This window comes from Brachionichthys hirsutus, chromosome 22 (genome assembly GCF_040956055.1).
Source record: "Brachionichthys hirsutus isolate HB-005 chromosome 22, CSIRO-AGI_Bhir_v1, whole genome shotgun sequence".
NCBI lineage: Eukaryota > Metazoa > Chordata > Actinopteri > Lophiiformes > Brachionichthyidae > Brachionichthys > Brachionichthys hirsutus.
In genome coordinates this window covers 2492437-2514549 of record NC_090918.1, presented here as the reverse complement: position 1 = coordinate 2514549, position 22113 = coordinate 2492437, and the positions used below count along the sequence as shown (strand labels likewise).

The 22113-nt window shown below is 45.3% G+C and overlaps 1 protein-coding gene across 1 annotated transcript; it reads right to left on the bottom strand.

Annotated features, from left to right (window-relative positions):
- Positions 1-171: 171 nt before the first annotated feature.
- lrmp (lymphoid-restricted membrane protein) lies at positions 172-21093 on the bottom strand. Its single transcript, XM_068755482.1, has 38 exons — positions 20463-21093; positions 19718-19828; positions 18727-18907; positions 18074-18132; positions 17868-17943; positions 17590-17748; positions 17385-17502; positions 17113-17163; positions 16949-17026; positions 16751-16807; positions 16563-16622; positions 16180-16247; positions 15884-15977; positions 15092-15238; positions 14428-14529; positions 13715-13866; positions 12571-12682; positions 11622-11871; positions 10494-10549; positions 8579-8672; positions 7841-8003; positions 6174-6290; positions 5927-6015; positions 5617-5795; positions 5073-5157; positions 4939-4972; positions 4837-4864; positions 4279-4419; positions 3877-4011; positions 3616-3763; positions 3474-3517; positions 3313-3378; positions 3118-3176; positions 2824-2922; positions 2015-2143; positions 1297-1323; positions 646-794; positions 172-317 (listed from the first exon to the last, which is right to left on the bottom strand). The coding sequence occupies exons 1-38, from the start codon at positions 21091-21093 to the stop codon at positions 172-174; spliced, it is 4494 nt and encodes a 1497-aa protein (XP_068611583.1).
- Positions 21094-22113: the final 1020 nt, after the last annotated feature.

The following is a 22113-nucleotide window of genomic DNA, read 5'->3' as shown; positions in this document are numbered from 1 at the left end:
CCACAATTAATGGTTATTCTCTTGAAAACACACAAACTAAATTAGCAAACGTGATGTCCAAGGGTTGACTCACACACACCCCCCCGGATGCTGTACTGTACTTCAAATCCCCGCAGCTCCTCTCTTAAAAGGGCTAATGGGCCACACCACCATCGACCCGAGTCAAAGGCGCTAGACGGGGGGCTGCCCGTGGTGCCGGACCCCTGCGTAGGGCCACAGCAGCTGCTGGACGGTCATCCAGGAGTCCCCGGTCCCCACAGGAGCTGCTGCATCGACCACCGGCTGCATCATCAGGCTGGCCAGCAGTGCCAAGAGACCTGACAGAGAACATTACATATTTACCAGTGGAAGAGTACACAGTTGGCCTGTCTTATGACTAGAAGATGAAAATAAATTGTTCACAAAAACTAGCTGGGTGTTGGGGGGCGCCAATCTTTAACCAGCAAACACCAGCTCTGCAAGCAGCTAGATTCTAGAATGTGCACGGAAATATACAAGATTGTTTAATATAATAATAATAATCTTTATTTATATAGCACCTTTCTAGACAAAAAAATAAATTATAATCAATAACCATACAAACAAAAAAATACCTCAATAACCGAAACAGATTTTTTTAAAAATCAAAAGGCAAACTAAAGGTACCTGCCAGGACCACCACCATCGCCAGCCACAGCCAGAGCCCCCTGCCGCCTCGGTTTTCTGCCGCAGCTGCTCGTGTAGCGGTCGTGTTGTGGGACAGAGTCGCTGCTATTCCTGGGTCTGGAGATGTGAGGCCGGAGGAAGGACTCGGACTGAAATGTAGACGATAAAATCACAAAATGTCACCACAGCATGGATGCAGGAAAGGAGGACGAGACGAACTTTAAAGCAACCCCAAGTGAAAGCGAGACACTGAGCAGGTTGCCAAAAATGAATTTCAAATATGAATATTTGTGGGTCATTTTTGGTAACTGAAGCAATGGACAGTTGGTGAACAGGTTGCAGCAAGGGGGCAATCAAACTGGGTCAGAATCGAACACCATTGACATTCCCTTCAGCATGATAAAACAAAGCCGTCAGTAGGTGTTAGTAGTGGATGGCATGAGCAAAAGAAGCAGACGGGCTGGTCCTGGAGTCCGTCAGCTGCAGCGTTGATGCTCGAAATCACTCCAGTCATCAGGAGAGTCAGTGCAAGGCTTTAAATGACACTAGATTGATACTCCCACATGACAAATGCAACAATCTTGCATGCAATGCAGATGATGATTCGGACAGTGACAGAATCCAAACACGTGTTCCTCCCCGCGCACTTACAGCATCACGAACAGCTCATCTCGAGTCCTGAGTAACGTGGCAGGAGGCAAAGTAAAATAGACATCTTAAATCAACACGTCTCCTTGCACAAAATACGCAGATTATTATTATGTTGGCTGAAATGTCAGTAATGGAAAACAGAAGTGCATCGACTGGAAAAAAAAAGGCAGATTATGAGCTGCACAATGCAAATTTAGGTAACGAATCAATGCATGAAACAGACAGCATTGATCAGCTATCACATCGATCTCAGGTTAACAGCAGAAGGAAATGACGGCTCCAGTAGAACACTGGAGAGATTAAAAGCCACCGAGCCTTTGGAGCAGAGAAGAAGGTTCTAGCGAAGACCAATTTAATGATCGAGCTTCATCACTTAGGGGGTTCCACATGTTCAAATTTATGGGTGGGCTAAAAAGTAGCCCTTTATAATTAGCGAGTGATTTAATGCTCACTAATAAATCATAATCATCCGGAGCACCATTTGTCAAAAATGCTGCGGAGAAGTCTCCACCAGGCCCAACAGTAATATGAAAGATTACTGATTGCTTTAAAGCCTACGACCAGCTTACAGAATTAACTCCCAGCCTGTTACAGATGACCAGAACACAGTTTGCAATCAGTGGAAACTCATTTCAGCTGAGTGATGAACTCTTCCACCTCTGAGCCTTGCTATCAGGAGTTAGTGCTGCAGCATCGGTGAGGTTTTGGTTGGACTAACGTCTTGAGGGGCAGAATGAAGGAGGTGAGTTTGTTGCCCAGCTCACTGAGACTGGACCTCCTCCTATGCACCACCGTCTCCTCCTTCTGCTTGTCCTCTGAGTGGCAGTCAGTGCTGTTGTAGAACATCCTGTTGGCATGCATGGGTCAGACGTTCACCAACACACTGTACAGCTGCACGTTGAAATACAGGCACGACCCCTTTGTTCCGGTTGTGCACGTAAGCTCATGCAAGTTTCATGCACAGACTGACACTTTCCACAGATATTTCTTATAACGACGCATGCCAGTGTAAAACATTCTCATTAACTATATGCGTCAATATTGGTTGAATTTTTCTGCTAATATTTGAAAGCTGTATGAGAACAAAGAAAAGATTGATCCTTTCTTTATCCATGCATGATGTCTGCATCCGATAAAGGCTTCTTCATGCAAGGAGGGACCAGATGCATTAAAGCTGGCTGCTGTCCCCACACATCCGTTTGCTGCAGTTACAGACTTACTTCATTGCACTTGAATCCATTCAAATTAGTGCTACAATAATTTTCTACAGTGTGTAACTCATCTGACACTCAAGGCAAAAAATATAAATGAGCGATCACGCTTTTTTTTTTTTTTATTAGGTCGACAGCTAAATTGTCAGGAAGGAAAATGTAAAACTATTTGCATAAATCATTCAATCCACTGATGTGGAGGGAGTGAACCTGACTGCACCACAGGTCAGACAATGATGATGTCACAAGGAGCAGCCATCTTTTACGCATCTTCACCCAACACAGCTGGAGTGGCAGCCTCCGGGGCACATCTTACCCCTTCATCATGACTGAGGGCTCTTCAGTTTCAAGCCAGGCCGCAGAGCTAATATAGCGCTTTAGAGGAGGGCGTGCCATGCTGTTCCCTGCCATATTCCTGGAAACCATCATTATGACATAGGGGTATAACAATAACAACCCTGGTGTCATGGCCCATCAAGAGCTTCCCACATATCAGAGACACAATGCTGCTGTGTAAAATATAGACTCTACAGATTCAGACACGTCTTTGTTGAACTCTATACACGACAGTCAAGACATTTTAAAACAAATTTAAAACACGATAACCTACCACGGCGAGCGCCTGACCAGTCTCTCCATTTCCACCTCCGAGCCTTCTTGTGTTTTGGACTGTGGTGTGAAAAAAAAAAAATCTGTTTGAGCAACAGTCATGAAAATGACCTTCAAGCACAATTTGATGTGTAGAAAACACACACTTAAACATTTATATTGCATTAGAGTGTAAGTGCGAGCACGCCGCCCTCACCAGGTCCAAGTGCGTGTTGCCTCCCCCAGAGCGAGGGATCGCTGCTATGCTGACCCGCCGGGCCGACTGAAAAGTAAAAGACAAAAACATTATTTCTCCTTCACCTCTCATGGCTTTGACCAACATGAAGCTCACCGAGTGGCCAGACTGGCACAGCTCACCTTGTAGTACTGGGATGTTGGCTGCTTCTTGCCACGGAAGTCATCTGGAAAGAGGAGAAGTTGCTACGAGCTGAAAGCGCTACCTATTAAGATGAGTGCTCAAATGGATGACGCTATTAAGACACGCGTCTCCACACCCTACCTCGCTCAGTCTGTGAACCGAATGACCGCTCGTTCTGCATGAGCGCCTCCCTCAGCTCCAGCAGCTCCGCATGCTCCTTCGTGTACATCCGCTTCAGGTTCTCCACGTGCTGGATCATCACCTCCACCGCCTTGCCAATGCGGTTCTCCTGAAATTACAAACAAACTTCCATCATGGGGCAGATTTTCCTTTGGGGGACACGGGTATAAATACTATTGCCACACCGACAGGTGGCAGAGACATGGCAACACGTGAGGCTACCTGGTGAATCGCTCCCAACATCTCAGAGCGGCTGGACACCCTCATCATGGACTGCAAGAGGATGTCCAGGTTCTTCTGGAGCCTCTGGATGATCTCCATGGATTGGTTATCGTCCTCACACAGAGGAGTCAAAGCCTGGGAGGAAAAGGAGACGAGCGTGAAGGCAGGTCTGACCTCAAACTCACTAACCCACACACCGACTTAAATTTAAGGTGAAGTCCTTCCTTCTTATCTCGGTAACCTCTGAATGAAACTTGTCCAAACATGAATCTCTCCACATTTTCAAACAAGTCAAGTGTACAGACCCGTTAAACTAATTACGTAAATAAAATGTAAGGTTGGACAAATAAAAAAACAACATTTAAGATCCAAACTCCTGTGGTCCAGCCACATAAAACTGACCTGTAGTAATCCCTGACAGCTGGACACCTCCCGACGGACGTTTTCCTCGGCCAGGTCACGTGACCTCTCCTCCAGCCGGAGCCTCCTCTCCAGGGTGAACATATCACACTTAAAGCCCAATGCCAGGCGCTGAAACTCTGCCTGCAAACACCAAACGCAAATAAATCAGATTCCGACACGCTGCTCGTCACGCACGGGATGTGAATCTAGATTCTGGAGACAAGGCAGCCGTTTCCTTGTTTTAGTGGCGTAAGAGTTTTTGTCAAAGAGAGCATTGTTGTACTGGCGGATAAGTTACACCAGTTAGATCTACACTGCCCCGTAGAAAAATTCATTTCAAAATACTGTCTTCTGAAAAGGTTTATAATTTTTGATTGCCATTTAAAAAAAAAGCCCCTTCAAATGTAAGGAAGGGATGGATCGTTCCTGTTTGGGAGCGAGATTCAACAATTCTCCAGAATCACTGACAGAAAACAACAGCAGATACTTATACTCGTCCATAAATACAGCACACAAAACAGACATTGTTATTCTTTAGGTTTTAAATCTTACACATACCTCAACCTCTTTGTCACTGGGAGACAGGCTGCAGATAGAGACAAGCGTTAGGACACAGAGGCTTATTGCATTGCATGTGGATGATGATGAAGTGTTGATCACCTGTTGCTGTTGTCAGAGATCAGCGACGTCTCAGCTAGGAGGACAATGATGAAAGCAGGAGTCACTAAAAACTGAACTCGAGATGGTGTCGAAAGACATCGACTAAAGCCTGTAATCTTATATATTATACATACCATCCTTTTCAGATGGCATGCTGTTCTCATTTTGGTCCTCTTGAACCTTTTGCTCCTCAGTGACCTCCATACTGCTCGACAACTCCTGCAAGATTAGGACAAACATCACTCCCTCTCTCCCCCCGCCCTCCCTGGTAACACTGAGCCATGTCAGCATCCTCAGCATCCATATTGTTCCCCTCCCTCTCCTTCAACCATCTTCGCACAACAAAGGTAAATGTGCAGATTAAAGGCATTCCACAGCGAGGCTGCTTCTCGATTCAGAGTTCTTTTTGGAGGTAATGAGCGACTAGTCTCTCCTACCTATCCAATAGCTATATCGTTTGTATTAAACAATACCTCTTTTTTATGGACCACAAGACTATAACAAATAAAACAATTAAACTAGGGAACATTTTGAAATATAAAACCTTTAATATAGTGACCCGGATCAACAGGAAAGCTGTAATCAACCGAAATAGTTGACCCAACCTTATTCCTTTTCACCATCATTAAGTAATACTGATCCGACATTCACGTAACGCCGGAGTAGAGCCGGTCTTACCAGTTTCTTCTTATTTTTGCCACAAAGGGGGAGGGAGTCCTTTGTGGGCGAACTATCCTCCGAGTGGCCGGAGTCAGAGCTCACGCTGCCCACGCCGCTCTGCGATTGGCTGCCGTGGGCAACAGGCGGCTGTGATGGAGAGTTGGTGGCTGCGCTGCTGCCGGTGAGCTGCTCCATTCCTGGAAAGAAGAGTCGGGAGTGTGGGTGGACGAAGTTCCAAACAGACAAGAAGGCATAAAAACAAACAGATTGAAAATATCTTGTTCCCTTTTTCTCTTTCATGCAAAGATTTGAGCCCGTTGCCGTTCACCTTCCGTGCTGGTGGCTGCTGCTCGAGCTTCAGCTACGCTGTCCGAGACGCTCTCCTCCTCCTCCACCAGCACTGGTAGCAGGAATGTGCTGCAACACATGGTGCACATTTATGCAAAACTACAGCATTTGTTAAAAATACAAACCTAAGACCCCAATATTAGGAGATAACAAATCAGTCAAATCATCATCAGGAGTCATCACTGGCATTCTAAAGTGAAGTTGGACAGTCTCAGCAAATCACTCACCTGTCTGCTGCTGAGCTGGCTGCAGACTGATTGTGGCTCAGGCTCTGAGATGGATAGAAGTGGAGGAAGAGGAAGAGGGAGGGGTGAGAACGAGACAGGTGGCCATTCAGCAGCGTTCTACCCCACATTACAAGAAGCGGTCAATGATTGAAAGACGTACGTACATTCAGAGGGATGTGGCGTGCCCGTCCCTCGGCAGCGATCGCTGTCTAAGCTGCACCGAGTTTGACAGAGACGGACTGATTCATCACATTATATGGAGCTTCATGGAGAGCCCTACAGCTCTGTGTGGGTGTGTGTGTGTGTGTGTGTGTGTCGCTGAGGAGTGCTCAGTGAAAACATCAACAGTAGCACACGGCTAGGTAGTAGAGGCGCATGTTGTGCATGAACAGTTTGGGTTGTACGTCACGGGTTAGCGCAAGCAAGGCGAATGCTGAGAGCATTCCAAAGTGAGTGAACTGCTTTCAAAAAATATATATTTTTGAAAGCATTCTAGTTTACAGCAGTTATTCACAGTGCCGATAATTTTTACAAAGTACTGTACGCTGCAATTGGGAGGTGAAATAACAGACATCCTTCATGCTCTCAAATGCATTCACCACACGCAGTTCTAGGTAGGTCTGCCCCCCCCCCCCCCCCCCATCCATCAGGCCAATGACTCCTCGGTCTTTCTGAACCCCCTACCATCTAACCTCCTTCACCTGGGACACATGAAGTAGCAGAGCGCTAGATAAGAGGAGGATGTAGTGGAGATATTGTGCTCGAGAGAATAGAGGAAGTGGTATTCCCACATGCATTCAAACACTTCCCCTGTGCAACTAACCTTAGTGCAGCTCATGACGACCCCACTCGAGTCCAACTCGCCTTCTTGCTCCTCTTCCTTCCCGCTGTCCTCCCTGCTCGGATGGATGCCAACCACAGCAAAGGTGAACGGTCAGCCACTATTCATGTTCTCATTTGTTAAACTTACAGAGTGCACCCAAGGACAAAAAGCACATCTCACTAAATGACAAAACGCGTACGACAGAGTTGAGGAACAGCTTTGCCTCTTTGTGGGTGGACTCTGCCCATGCAAAGCATTGCCCCAGGGACATTAGACTACAAGGTCCTCCCAGAGCGGAAACATTCATTTGACTAGTAAATTTGAAAACCTTGCTGAGTAAGGATGAAGTGGTGACTTGAGATGTGACCCACCAGGGCCACAGACGACACCCATCTTCCTAAATTGTGAGCCAGTTTAGTTTTATACTGCCGATGTATCGTATACCGCTAGCCGGGATACGGAGTGAGTCTGTCTGGGAATGCCAACTTCATGATTAGAGCTAATTCGTTACTTATGAAAACACCAAACCAAGTGTCGTCTGGGATGAAATCCACCTTTGAGTTCGATTGAGCTCGATATAGAAATCTGCTTTGCTGAATGTGTGTGTTCTTTCCCAGTCATCAACCTTCTCGCTATTAGAACAGCCAGCTCACCTTTAAAGGAACCGAATGCGGGGAGTAAAAAAAGAACCAAAAATCATGTGGTACATCAGAATCTCCTGCAGCATTTTGGTTCAAATCATAAGTATTATTTGAATCAATAATAACCATAAAAATAATTATCGAAAAACCTTCTTCATGGTAGTTCCCCGTAGAAAACATTAAATCGTGTTCACAACATTCACCTCTCACTCTTGGAAACCGCCTCATCTGGTCCAGGTGATTTGCAGTCGGGAGGAACCATCTCGGCCGTTTTCAGAGGGGTGCTACTGAGTGTGATTGTTTGGTCCTGCTGAGAAGGCCTGCTCAGATTTTGGGTTGAATTGCAGGAGAAAGATTTTGCACCCTCTGTAACAGGAGAAAACAGAATTATGTCTCTACTTTCAACATGGCTGGTGCTTTCCAGAATTTTAGACGATCAAGTTATCAGATGTCGTAATTTACTCGAAGGATTTCCATTATTTCAAAGGTTTTATTACACTAGTGATGTGCGACCCGAATGGAAATGGCATACCTCAGCTCTAATGACCAATATCTGACACCATGGAAAAAATTATAGAAGTCTCCATGACGACATTTAACAACTATGAAAATGTAAAGCAGTATACAGACAGAATTTTGACATTTTAAATCGCAAATTGTCTGACTGCACTACAAGTCCATGATTTTCAGAAGCAGTCATGAAGCACTTGAGTGGAAAAAAGGCCTGAAGAAACAATGCACACATTATTCCCAGTGAGGCGTTCAAAACAAATTGCTCGGCTTCAATCTTGCAAGATTTAGTAAAATGATATCTACAAAACAAACAAAGCAAGTCAGGAAATTGGCTTAAATTGTAAATGCACACATTATAGAGAGAAGCTGATAGAAAGTGAAACTAAAACGGTGTACAATCCACAGAAAGTGGGAAGCACAGATCTTACTGTTGTTCCCTATGTGGGACAAAGCAGGGAGAGCATCCTCCTCTGGAAGACTTATGCCAACATCTTTCAACTGGGATGGCACCGCTGCCTCTTCCTGAAATCATACCAATACAGAAAATAATATTCAATTTTATTTATATAGCTCCAGATCATAAAGTTATCTCAAGGCACTTTACAGGTGTAGCAGAGAAAGACCTGCAGGGAGAGACAGAACCATACTCATTCAATAAAGGGGCTAAAAGAATTAATAATCAAAACATACTAAATCTGGATCAAAGAGCAGACCAACAAAAACTAAACAAATTAGTCAGCGATGAGTCAGACCACATTAGAAACCATCATTGTCTATCTGACAGCTGGTATATAGAATCTGTTCCATTAGAGATAGATTAACGGAAAACAAAAATGGTACCGTCCTTTTCCAAGGAATGGAAAAGAAAAAGATGTACCGGAATACATCATCCATGTGCATGCAATCCCACACTGAGGACTTCCATCCAAGACAGAATGCATCTACACGTTTTATGTTGCACTGCTATATGTACTATGTCAAAATAATTCAAATGAAAATGCAGAATTACATTTTTCCTCACTTCCGTGAGAAGTTTCTTTATTATTCTATTAAAGGAAGACAGCAGCAACAGAAGCATGCGGAACGCTTCCTGTGAGCAGAGGCCGTGAATAATGATCCTGTACGAAGACTCATTTGATAGGCAAAAAAAAAAAGTGCAGAAGCTGAGTGGAAGAATAAAATCTCAAAAGCATTCACATTAAGCCTTTATATACTTTTTGTGTTGCCATATTTCCAATAATCGACAATTGACTTTCATACGTTTTTTTTTGTACATCACTGACAATCTGTAATCAATTACACGATCACCCCTGGACCAATCATGTCTGACTGATAATCACAGTCTCAGCAGAAAAACACTTTCTCTGGTGTTAGTTCCTTTTTTCTCAATACACTTTTGCAATTTTTCTTGAAATACTTCCCCCTTCCTTCCCACACCTGCAAAGGACGTATACAGGAGGGGGAGGGGGGGACAGAACCTCCTGCCATTGTGCATTTCACTAAAGACAGGAAAAAGTCTTGCTGCACAGACAACATGTGATTAATGTACATGGTTCTATCGGAACTATAGTGGTTACTAGCATTTAGCAATACTGCTCTTTGTATAGTATAGCCTATTTCCATAGTAAGACACAAAGCACAAAATTCTCCAGCTCAGGTATGTTTTCCATATTGCAGAATAATTGCTTAAGGTTATAGTTTGTAAAGACTGTACAGGTAGATTTAGACTTTAGACATTTAGTTGTGTAAGGACAGAAACAACTCATCCAAGACAAACCCCACTAAATAGTACGAGATCAGTACTACAAAGGGAACAGCTGAAGTGAGCATAAATTCAAATTGTAATCATTGAAACTGCAGAAGCAGTTTGCAGTAAGATGCAACACTTCCTTGTTATATCTGAACAGTGTAGTAAAGTTTTGCAAACAAATATTGAAGCGTTTTGGGCTTAGAAACGAAAGGACAGACTAATCCCATTCCTAAATTCCTGTCATGCGCTACCTGTTCAACATACCTGGCAGCTTCGCAGGATAACAACAATCTTCAACCGTCGGCCTGAACAGGTTAAGATTGATTGTCTAGATATAATGGGAGTGAGAGATTCCCTTACGAAATCCTGAAATCAAGCACCAAGCTTCACAGGCTATCGTTTTTTAAACGGTTATTATCCTCAATGTCCTAAAAGAATGTTCTTTAATAACAGACATCAAGATAATCATCAAATTTGTGCTGTTTTTAGAAAATACAGAGTATAATAAACACAGGCTACATCCAAGAACATTCCCAGTGGCGGCAAGCATTCTGTACAATAAAAACACTTCATACTTTGACAGGTACATTTACCTGCAAAGGTTGACAGTTCACCTCATCTGGCCCCGATGTGGTGCAGACTGTAGATCCTGGAACAGAGACAGGAGCAAAAATATGAGATAAATAAGGGCAAAATACGTGAACCAATATTTAATTCATCCACAGGGTTAAGAGCCATCCAAAAATGCAACCCCATCTTTTACCTAAAAAGGTCAGAATAGCTATTATGCAAGAGAGGCGTTAAAATACCATGCATGGCTAAGGTGGCATTAATGGCCACATTTACACTGGCGTTCCGTCTCACTGCCTGCTAGTCGCTCATGCAGGCAGAGGAATGGAGGATTACCGAGCTCACTTCATGGCCTCGGGATGGTTGCACACCCGGCCTTACAAGGACCTATGAGGAAGTGAGGATTTCACATATTGAGGAGACAAATCTAACAACCTCTGTAAGATCATGGAGCACAACAGCCATAGAAGGCAAGGGGTCAGTGTGTGCCCTGTGACCCCCACGGATTACAGGGGGGGGGGTATAGAATAACAGAGTCTGTGAGCTGCTCTTCACCTTCAGACTACGTCTTCCGAAGCGCTTTGTAAGAGAGTTAAAGCTGCATGTGTGATTGGGTTCACAGAGAGCTCAAGCTCAACAGCGTTGCAGGGGCCGACACTGGATGTTGCTCCAGACAGTGAAAACCACCAATAGCATGCAGCCTATTATTTACAAAGCAATCAGTCTGTTCAGTTCGTCAGCAAACACAGATCTAGAGGCATTAGCTTTTGTCTAATTACATCATTAGCGTCTCAAATATGGGAAATGCATAATAAGCTCACATTCGAAGCATCATTTTAAAATTATCTTGCCAAGATTACACACAGACAAACACACACACGTTCCCAGTGTGGACACATGAGGTTGTGTCTTTATTCTAAAGCTCAAATATCAACACTTACTGATGATTCGCCGTGTTAAAAACCAATTCAAAAATACAACGCAGCTCAAAGTTGGTGCTTCTGCATGAATTAATATGCATCTATTATGTATTGTAGGACAGAATTTTTACTTTCAATAGGTTATATCCCACTGGAAGGATACGTTGTACTGCCCTGCATTTCATGAATTGAAATGCAGTCCTGCCCTGGTGTCCCCCACTAACTGACCACCTCCTGCTGTCCCATATCCAGACCGGACCTCTTCAGAGAGGGTAGCCCAAAGATCAGACGTGTTCCTCACTTCACCCCATCCGGTTGTGTCCACCACCACCCACTTCTCCTCCCCATCCTCACCTCCGTCCGTCACATCGAGCCTGCACTCCGTTGGCCCACCTTGATCTCTGCAGTTCCTCTCCGCTAGCTCATGCTGCAGGAAGTCTTGAAACGCAAACTCCTCATTCCAATCAGAGTCATCTCTGAGCTAGATGAGAAACAGAACAGGACTTCATCATGAGTGAATGAAGCCAAACATGAGAATCAGATAAATGAATGCGTAAATAACACACATATGAGACACTGACAAAATGAGTGAAACGTAACTGAATAAATGCAATAATAAATGAATTAATGTATAATTATTTCAATAATGCTCTTTATGTGGAATCCGGTATTTGTTTTTGCAGTCAGGAGCTATACCGACTAAACTATAGCAAAGTGAGAATTCAGTTTTTTTGATGATAGTGTGCAAATCTACGCTTATAATAACAACAATGGTGCTCTAATGCAAGTGTGCGTTTTATACAAGGAGCAGCGCGTAGGTGTGTGGTTGCATCAGACTGTGTGTGTGTGTGTGTGGGTGAACATGTCCACTTCAGCCACCACCAACTCGCGCTCCTCTCTCTCTTCTACCAGATGCTCAATCTGTCTGAATACAGTGGGAGGGGGGGGGGGGGGCTCCACAAGAATAGTTTTTTATCCACTTTCACAAACTGGTCAGAAATGTAATAGTAACTCTCGTAGAGAGCCCAAACAAACAGCTTGATTACTGCGTTTGCTCAGGGGTAGAGGAAGTATTACTATTACCATCATAGGAGGCAGCTGGTAGATAAACTGAAGGGTTATTTTTGGACTTTGAGTAAAAGTCTGAGGCCCGCAATGCAGTGCACCCTTCCTCCCTGACCTCTTCCTCAGATGCGGGAGTCTGGCATGAGGCCTCCCTGCCGTCCTGAGGTGCCTTTAGCTGCTCCAGCTCCTCACACAGCTGCTGCTTCTGCTTCTGCTGCTCCTGCACCCTGTTTGCAGCAGCACACAGCAATGTTGATTAAAGCAGCTCAGGAAAACATTCAGACAGGTGGCGACACGTGCAGGAAACACACAAAGCACTCTTTAAATGTCCAGAGAGATGGAAAAGGCCATTTTAGAAGACATACTGTACCCAATCCGCAGGCCCATGCAGTGTCCCATTCTGTTTCCCAGGGTGACCAGCGCCAGTTCTGACTGGCCCAGAATCAAGCTGCTCACTTCACAATTTTGTCGCTCCAACCCCAGCCCGAATGCCTAATCTTTAATCACAGCATCTCAAACGTGTCCTACAACATCCCCTGATCCCAGCACGGAACACACAACAAGCCCAGAGGTAGAATGGCACAACGGCTCCTTCACACTCTCCCCCCAAAACAGCGGAAGAGTTTAGCCCAGCAACAGAGCACCAGTAGATCCCAGTTGGAAAGCCTGATCCTCTGGTCTGATATTGCTCTACACCAGCCCTTTTATCTGAAGGGGAAGTCCATCTCCATGAACGCCCATATAAACACACACACACACACAAAGCAAAGTTCTCCACAAAGATTCAGAGGGAAGCCCAGATCCAGTTCTAGTGAGGCGGGACCTTTGGGGTTACGGAGGTCAGGCAGATTGTCACTTCTTTCCACCACTCACGTCGCTGACTGGCACTGGAGAGCAGAGGTGGTCACATTGCGTGGGTTTGACATCTATGCCAGCCCCCCCTCCCCCCCCCCCCCCCAATTATATTAGATCAGAATAGTTTCCACTCATCTTGCAAAAGGCTTCCGTAGCGACATCAGTATTACCTTATTTAGTCAGAAAACGAACTCTCCAGCTTAGCCGACATGGGTTACATTCACCTAGCGGGAGCAGCTCTACCCTAAAGTAATGTTTCCATAACTTAAAGATAGGATTATTTATCAATGAGGATGAGATCCACTGCAAATCAATCAATTTCCACCTTCCTCTGTTTCCATGACAAAGTCTTCAATCAGCTCGCACACATCCTGATTTCTTACAGGCAGCAAAGATTTACTCACCGGACTGAAAGGTGGAGGATCTCAGTGCGGGACCTTCTCATGTTGCTGGCCATTTTGATGAGCTCCTTCTCCAGTGAGTCGGTGTAGCGGGCCAGCTGGTCCAGGCCGAGGGCCCAGTCCGCCCTTCTTGCGTCCAGCTCGGCCTGCACCGTCTGTGGGAGGAAGGGGCCAAGGTGTCAGCGAGAAGGGCACAGCTTGGATGGACGCAGAGCCAAAAATGTGACGCCCAACTGTTACAATCGTTCCATGTCAGGCAGCACACTGAGGACGGACTCGCACTGGAACAGTCCAGCCTCACCAAAGCTTTCTGTCTCATTTGGCGGTATGTTTACTGCAGTACGTTGCGTGGCTAATGAATTCAGAGAGGCAACAATGCAAGAAAAGGTGGGGGCAGCAGAGAAAGAGAAGGAGATACAGGAAGTTGGAGCGAGGGGAGGAGGGGAGTGGGCTGTGTTCACACCACTGACTAACGGCAGAGCGTTATACAAGTGAGACATCTCTAGAGGCGCGATGGTGGGTGGGAAGAAGGCAGCGATAGATGGACAACGAGGGCAGCAGGTGGAGGGACGGGAAGAGAGAAAGTACGTTTCATAATCCACGGGAGAACAAAAGGCTCCAATATGGGCCTGTAGTCCACCGTGAACCCTGATTTTGAAGCCTTCGTCACGTGTTGTCGGGCCGACGCCGAACGGAAGTGTGTTTGTGGATCTGACCTGGATGCTGGCGTCCGTGTTGCACTGGGGCTGAGCACGGTCATCCAGCAAGCCTCTGACTGTTGACAAGACGGAGCGGGTTTCCTCTGAGAAATCCTTTTTCTGAAAGATGCGGCGAGAGGAAAGTGAAAATGAAAAGCCAAGAAGAGAAAACAGTGCAGACATTACGGAGACCGTTTTAATATATGCTGTTTAAACTTGTGTCAATAGAAACGAGTGATGTGAATCCAAGGTAACGGTAATCGACAGTCGTGAGGAATTCCCTTACAGCTTCCGCTGGTTTCTTTCCCCCCCGTTTCGTTTCCTCTCAATAGGAAATGCATTAAGTGGGGTTGGCTTATATTTACTGAGGCAAACATTCCACACAGCTTTAAGACAGGACGTTTAATGCCCTGCCAGATGTAACCAGAAGGGCGCCTTCAAGCCGTTTCAGTCCATCTGAAGGTGCAACAGCAGAAACATTAAAATATCCACAATGGATAACTACGGCTTCTTTGATATGCTACAAGCCGATGCAATGAAAAGGAGCTCAGTGCAAACAAGGTATTTCATACAAGACAACAGTGGAGCTCTCATTCAGATGCAAACTGTAAATTCAAACCCAAATCTAAAGCCTCATGACAATCTTAGACGATAGAAGCAAGGCCTTCAGACACTTAATCACCAGTTTGTTAAGACGGTTCCTGAACTCCTCAGCCATATACTCAGGACTGGGTCCCTGCAGCAGCAGCAGCACCTCCCTGTCTAGCGTCTCATCCAGCGTGGAGGCGACGCTCATGGTGGTGAACAAATAATCAACGCCATGCTGGGCCTGCAGGACAAGAAAAAAAAGAAACTTAACAGAGTTACTGAAAGATGGAGCATCTGCCTGCAGTCGTTCAAACAGCAGCTCGGATCAATGGAATACACACACACACACTAACACACCACATGCATGCATCGTCTGCACACATTCTGATATAGTTAGCGGTGGCATCGACCACACACGCACGTAGCGTAGGTGAAAAATAAACATGGCATCCCGATATTACAGTTTAAGAGGAAAATTATTTAATCTGAATTTCTAATCTATCCTTGTGGTCCAGAGAAAGTCAGATCTCAGAGCTATAAACTATCTGAAGTTTTTCCAACTCCCAAAGGTGCATGAAAACTTGGAATTATCTGAATCTGCCATGAGAAGCAGGAAATAACTGGTTATAGATATTTACTGAAATAAATACAACAACCATGTCTGCAAAGGACGCTCAAAGCTAGCTGTGTGTGTGTCTGTGTAGACTGCAATCACGGGTTAGCTGCTAAAACAAAGAGCCAAAGAAAATCTGTCATCAACCGACAGGAGTTAAAAACCAGAGAGTAAATTAGTCTATATGCAAAATGTCAAACAAAAGGGAGGAGGAGGAGCCGACAAACAGACACGAGATGGAGATCATAAAAGACAGCTGCAGGAAGTGCTGACCTCCAGTGGCGACTGCGCCAGAGCCAGCTCAGTCTGCAGGGATCCCGAGCTGTCCTGATTCAACCTGTAGGCCACCGACAGGGACGCGCCAGAGCTGAGAGACAGGAGGGATCGAAACAGAGACGTTAGCGAGGAAAGGGACAGACGTTTCCCCAAGGTTAAACTTTAACCACAGACTGCGGCATAGCGTCTCTCTCTTATATTAATCGTGTGAAGACGTAAAGCAGGAGGCTAATGCCCATCTTTTTTTTAGGAGTAACTTGATATTCCTCCCAGGCCGTTCTTAGCCGACGTACCCGGTCAAGTCTGGATGCATCATCATCATCATCTGGGTCTCCAGCTTGCTCTTGTCCGCCCTCAGCAGCTGAGATTAAGACACACCAACATGACTCGGGCAATCCCATAATTTTTTTTAGCGATCGACAATGCTGCGACTCCATTGGACAATGATGATTACAAAGCGTGTGCGTGTGTGTGTAAACAGCTGATGTTATTCCCACCATCGGCCAGAGAATGACGTACATGCCGATAACGGGACACACTGAGCACAGCAGGAAATGATCTGTGTGCCAAATTACGCATCTACACTCACATTTAGCCGTTTGAGCCGAATTGTTTTAAATTACTGCACGGCGAGATGCACTATTTCAGCGTGCAAAATCTCTAGCTCCAGACTGACCTCAGTGACGGCAGAGTACTCCTCCACTGCAGACTTTAGCTCATTTATCTGTTTGCTCTTCTGTTGAAGGAGCGTAAAACAAAAGACCACACGGAGTTCACTTTACAGCAACACAAGTTAAATTAAAAGCACATCTGCACAAAAAAAAAAAAAAAAAAAAAAAAAACAAAAGGATAGCGAAGCCCAACCTCTCGTACGACATCTTCCTTTTCACCGATGATGCCGTCAAACGAGTGAATCTGCACCTGACAAAGTCAAGCACAAGGGCACCGACTTCAAACGGAATTCATTGATCAAAAATAAACACAAAAGTGCAACACAATATTTAAAGAGTGAAGAGGCAGAAAATGTAATCGTTAAATGTAAAAAATGATAACGGACAGTACATGAAGATCAGTGTTAATGTCGCACAGCTCCGTTACTCTCCTCTGAAGGTCGTCCATCTCCATGGTGAGCTTAAAGTTCTGAGAAATGACAAGAGGAGAGAGAGCAGCTGCCTTTTATTTCACCGTGGAGCCATCCGACGGCTCACGTGTGGACGGTGAGGTACCTCTTCCTGAAGAGAAGCAATCTTAGAAATGAGATTCTGGTTCTCTCGTTCCTAAATAAAAAGAAAAACAAGCCATCCTTAATTTGTGCTTTTGAACTCAGACATCTTCACATTTGACACAAGATAAAGACGATCAAAAACCATAAGACGCGTCCGAACGGAGTGATTCTCTTCACCAGTACTGGTCTAGAGTACAGTACAGCAGAAGCCATGGCAACAGAAACAGCTTGATGAACTGAATGCATTTCATAGATGCTAGCGCTGCGACCGACCACATGTTTGCCGTGTGCGGAGGCACGGGCTCGGCCTTGCTCGGTACAGCTCAGAGTGGCCTTCATCTCCTCCACCTCCTCCTTTAGCATCTTGTCCTTCTGGGCCAGCTGCTGGTTGCTGGGCCAGAACACAAACAGAACTGGAGTCAGCAGACCGCTGCTGCAACACATCGGTACCGCGTGTCTGAACGCTTCTGCGCCTCACATCCTGGCCTGATTCCGCAGCTCCTCGTTTTCATCTGCCAGCTTCTGGTTGCCGTCTTCCATGCCCTCCACCACCTGCTTCAGCTTCCTCACTTCCTCCTGCAGCTTTTGATCGTTCATCTGAAGTTCAGCAACACAGTTAACAAGCTCCGACGTGTCACTGAGTCAAAAAACAACAACACACATTTTTAACCTCAGACTGGAATATCAAAATTCAGATGCATTGCAATCCATGTTTGCGCAATCATTTATGAACCATCACACACACACGTCACGTACAATTCTACCCTGGACACCTCCCCTCCGAAGGCCTCCAAGCTTCCCGAGGTCAAATTGAGGAGGATGGACCTCTTGACTAAAACACACAGAAACAACATCCAGTAAATATTTCAAATCTCATCAAAAGGACGCGTGTAGAATTCAAGACCATGACAGGGAAACAGCAGTGATTCCGCGTGCACACACACACACACACACACACTCACCAGACAGGCTGTCTTTGCGTGTGACCGAGTCTCGAGTGGCATCGTCTGTCGTTTCCTCCCTGAAAACACATTAAATGGCCAGTTATGAGGTGAAACTTTATAATCGACTTTCGGTGCTTGTCGACGCTGCTGCTTTTGCACTTGAGACAACGTTTAAAATGATTTGCCAAAAGGCATTAGTTTGTGTGCCGTCAGTCTCCATCCTCCATCTGAGCTACAACAAACTAGAAGTCAAACCAACATTCCACATAAACCTAACAAAGTGATGCACAGCTGCCTCCGACACACACAGATGTGGTAAATTATCACCAGTTACCTTTCATCCGACGCAAAAAACACCTACACAACAATCTACTACTCGAATAACTCAAGCAAATTTACAAAGTGGCTTCCCTCTGACAAGCCGCGAAGAAACCACAGGACCGGTGAGGATTGTGAAAGCTGTCCTCACGCAGGAGGGAAAACAAATTGTAGATTTATTAAATCTAAATGCAGAAAAAACAATCACAAGCTTTAAAACATTTTCACCGACACTGGATTGAAATGTCATCGGAACTTTCAAACACTGAACATTTATTTGTTCAAATGAAGGATCGTGCTTAATGGAGCAGCATTTCAGAATAAAGTCCTTCACTTTTTCTGCGTTTCAGTACCAGTTGTTACGGCAGTCATCAATCCACTCCCTCATGACGGCGTGATACGTGTCCAGGTCGATGGAGACGTCCTTGTGTTCCGGATCCAGCATGTTGCAGAGCTCCTCCAGTCCGCTGTCCTCTGAACCGCGGCTGGTTGTGTGGCGCACGTAGTCCACGATGTGAGACACGAAGACTTTACCTGGAAGACGGCGGGAACGCAGGCAGGTGTAGAGAACACCCCGATCGGATTGGGGTGATTTACATTGTTTTTGAGATGAACTTAATTTCAAGAACTCTTCAGTCAGTCAATCACGACCGCAGACTACTTTTCCTTACTCGGCAGACAAAAATGCATCAGACACTTTCTTCTTAAATAATATTTGAACATTTATACATGCTACTCTTCACTATAAACAGCTGTATTCGAAGTTAATTCAATGTTAGCTGAGGAAATACAAAATTAAACTTCTAATTTTTTTTTTTTTTTTTTTATATCAATACAAAGTCACAAATAACCGACGCAGATAGAAGCAAAAGAGCGATGATTGTTTCACATCACCACCACAAACAACGTAGGAGACCGACATCAGATGCTGATCTTCAAAAACATTAAAAAAAAAAATGTAAATACACAAATGTGTGTCCAAGGACGAACAGGTCTCCACTAAAAACTATGTGTGTCCTGATGCGGACAATAACAGCAGAATGATATAAAAAAATCACTTGAAGTGAAATGAGTAAGAAAACTGAGGAACGCCTCCGGGCCAATAAAGCAGTCTTGTTCCGCAGACCACAATGCATTGCATACAGACGGAGCGACATCTCTCTTATTTCTATAAATATTCATTAACTTATTGTGTTCCAACGGTCTAAAGATGAAGGAACTCCCTGAAATACAGTCTATATTTACTGGCAGCTTAGAATTGGCCATTTTAGGCAGAATATCAACCAACTGGAGGCGTGAAACGCGAGACCCCATCAAGGAACACGTAACGATGCGTGGTCGTACCTCGACGGCGAGTGTCGCAGGCGTAGAAGATGGTATCGAGCAGATTCTCCTCACAGATGAGACTGATTTCAGACATATTTTCCTTCCCGTTTTCCGAAGCCATCGAGGATCCTGAGCACGAACATACAGGAAACACGCCCACACCAAAATAAGAGCGTCTTTGATTCGTGTAGCAAAGCAAGCACATGATACATTTTCCTTCAGGCACAGCAGCAACCGTGAGAGAGTTATGGTCCATAATGATCATTAAAAAAATGACAAGCTCGCTTAGCAACAGAACCACAAACAACCAGAGGCCAGTTGAGTCTCTATTAACCCTCGTTATTCTGAGAGATAATCTGCATCATGCGAGCACATATTAATCATAGTGTTGGTTTTAGCAGACAAGACGGGACAGAACCCCATCCCTCAGTAACTCTAAACTTACTCCTGGGAAATTGTAATCCATCTTGAGGGAACAGATGATTCATATTCCAAGACTAACATGATTTCAAGTATGTCGGCCCTTGTCTTAATCTCAGAAACCAATCCCAGGGTAACAAAAATCTTTTCATCCTTCACAAACGTACAACATTTAATGCCAACCTAAAAAAAACAACAACTACACAAATTGGACCCACTTCCAAACACATCCCAGGGCTTTCACCTGCACAGCACATTTAATATCAGCGAAGGCCTCCAAAGCGTAACCGATCCCGAGATGTGACGGAGAAGAACCCGAGTTGCGTGTTCTACCGCCTCCTACCTCCTCCTCCCATTGATAGTCTTTTGACAACCAGCGGCGGACAGGGATCGTTCTCTGAACCCCCCGCGATGGCCGAGCTGAAATTGAGGTCGTAAGACTGCGTTTCCTGGATAGGAGCGAAGGCGTGATGAAGTCGGGGGCTCCCGCTTGGCCTTTGGCCCTCAGGCTGCACCGGCTGAGGTCCTCGCGTCAACGAAAAGTACGGGGACTCTCTCGCGGGCGTCGAACAACACCGCTGCCATGTCTTGCCTCGTCTCAAATCCGCCCCCGTCCTCTCTCCCAGGGTGCTAGAGGTGACACTGGCTGGTGCGGATGGATTGAAGCGGGTATAGGGACCCAGGCTACCCCTCTCTGCAGAGCCAGGCATGCCCATTCTTTTCCCCTCGCCTCTCGCCGTCTCGTCCCCCCACTTTGCCCCCTCGTCTCTGTGGACAGCCCCTTTTTTCAGGACATCTTCCAGGTTGTTCCTGAGGCCACGCCGCGGGCCGTCGTAACTGCTGGAGGACAGTTTGGGAATCTGGAACGGCGAATTGGGCTCCAGGTCACCGCGCCGGCGAATGGTCTGCAGCTTGCGGCAGATGCTGTCCACGGGATTATGACGCCGATTCGACCGGGGCGTGCAGAAGTCCATGCTGCTGGCGGCAGGACTGCAACGCTGGCTTCCCAACACGAGGAGACGCCGAAGTCTGAGAAGAGGGAAACAGAAAAATGTGGTTTGAAAAAAACACAGAAGAAAGCAGGATTCCCCAGCACCATAATATAATGGGTAATCGGTACATCAAAGTCTGTCTTCCCTTCTTGTGTCCATTTTAGACAATGCTCTGATTTAGAGCCGCTACACAGGCAGGCTGGGACATTTATTTGGAATTGGACATATGAAAAGACATCAAAATCACACCAACCGCTTAATAATGTGCAAATTCAAATATTTGTAGGATACGATGTTCAATATAAATCATAATTTATCCAAACCATCCACCAAAGGCCCAGATTTGGCTTCTCCTCGCTGAGGACAATAAAGTGTGTCCAGCCAATCAACATCCTGCAGGTCACAGGTGCGCAAAACGAGCCAAAGCTACTGACGCAGTCTGCAAAAAACATTTAATTATCGGATTGTCTCGAAAATAATTCCCTAAAATTCAGATTAAAAGCAAAACCGTCAAAATTAACTTGTTTGCCGTATAAATGAGGAATATAATCACGATTTATGAAAAAAAAAAAATACAAATAAAATGCATGAATCCACTACAACAATCAGGATTTTTTTTTCTTTAAAGCCCCGAATGCAGAAGTTTGTTCAGAGAATGAAACAACAAACCTTCTTACTATCTTAGACGTTTTAGAATCCAGATTTAACCACATTTTCTTTACCTTGTGAAACCTCGTCTGTGAAAATATCCACGACGAAATGTTTGGTCCACCTGTCGTTAGTCAAGCTTCGACACAAATAGTTGATGACGCGCGGCTGCTCGAGCAGTACATCTAGTGGTCAATAAAACAAGGTGCACCAAAGGTCCAGATTTGGCTTCTCCCACGCAATCAAGTGTGTCCAACCAATCAACATCCTGCAGGTTACAGGTGCGCGAAACGAGCCAATCAACGCAAGAAGCTTCTGACGCAGAGTCTGCGAGAAACATTTAAGAATCGGATT

Excerpts from the sequence above, each read along its gene's own strand:
- lrmp (XM_068755482.1), bottom strand. The coding sequence starts at position 21,093 with ATGGACTTCTGCACGCCCCGGTCGAATCGGCGTCATAATCCCGTGGAC. Across the intron at positions 17,944-18,073 it reads ACGCAAAGACAGCCTGTCTG|TCAAGAGGTCCATCCTCCTC; the intron begins GTGAGTGTGTGT and ends TGTGTGTTTTAG. Across the intron at positions 5,158-5,616 it reads GCAAAAATAAGAAGAAACTG|GAGTTGTCGAGCAGTATGGA; the intron begins GTAAGACCGGCT and ends CTAATCTTGCAG.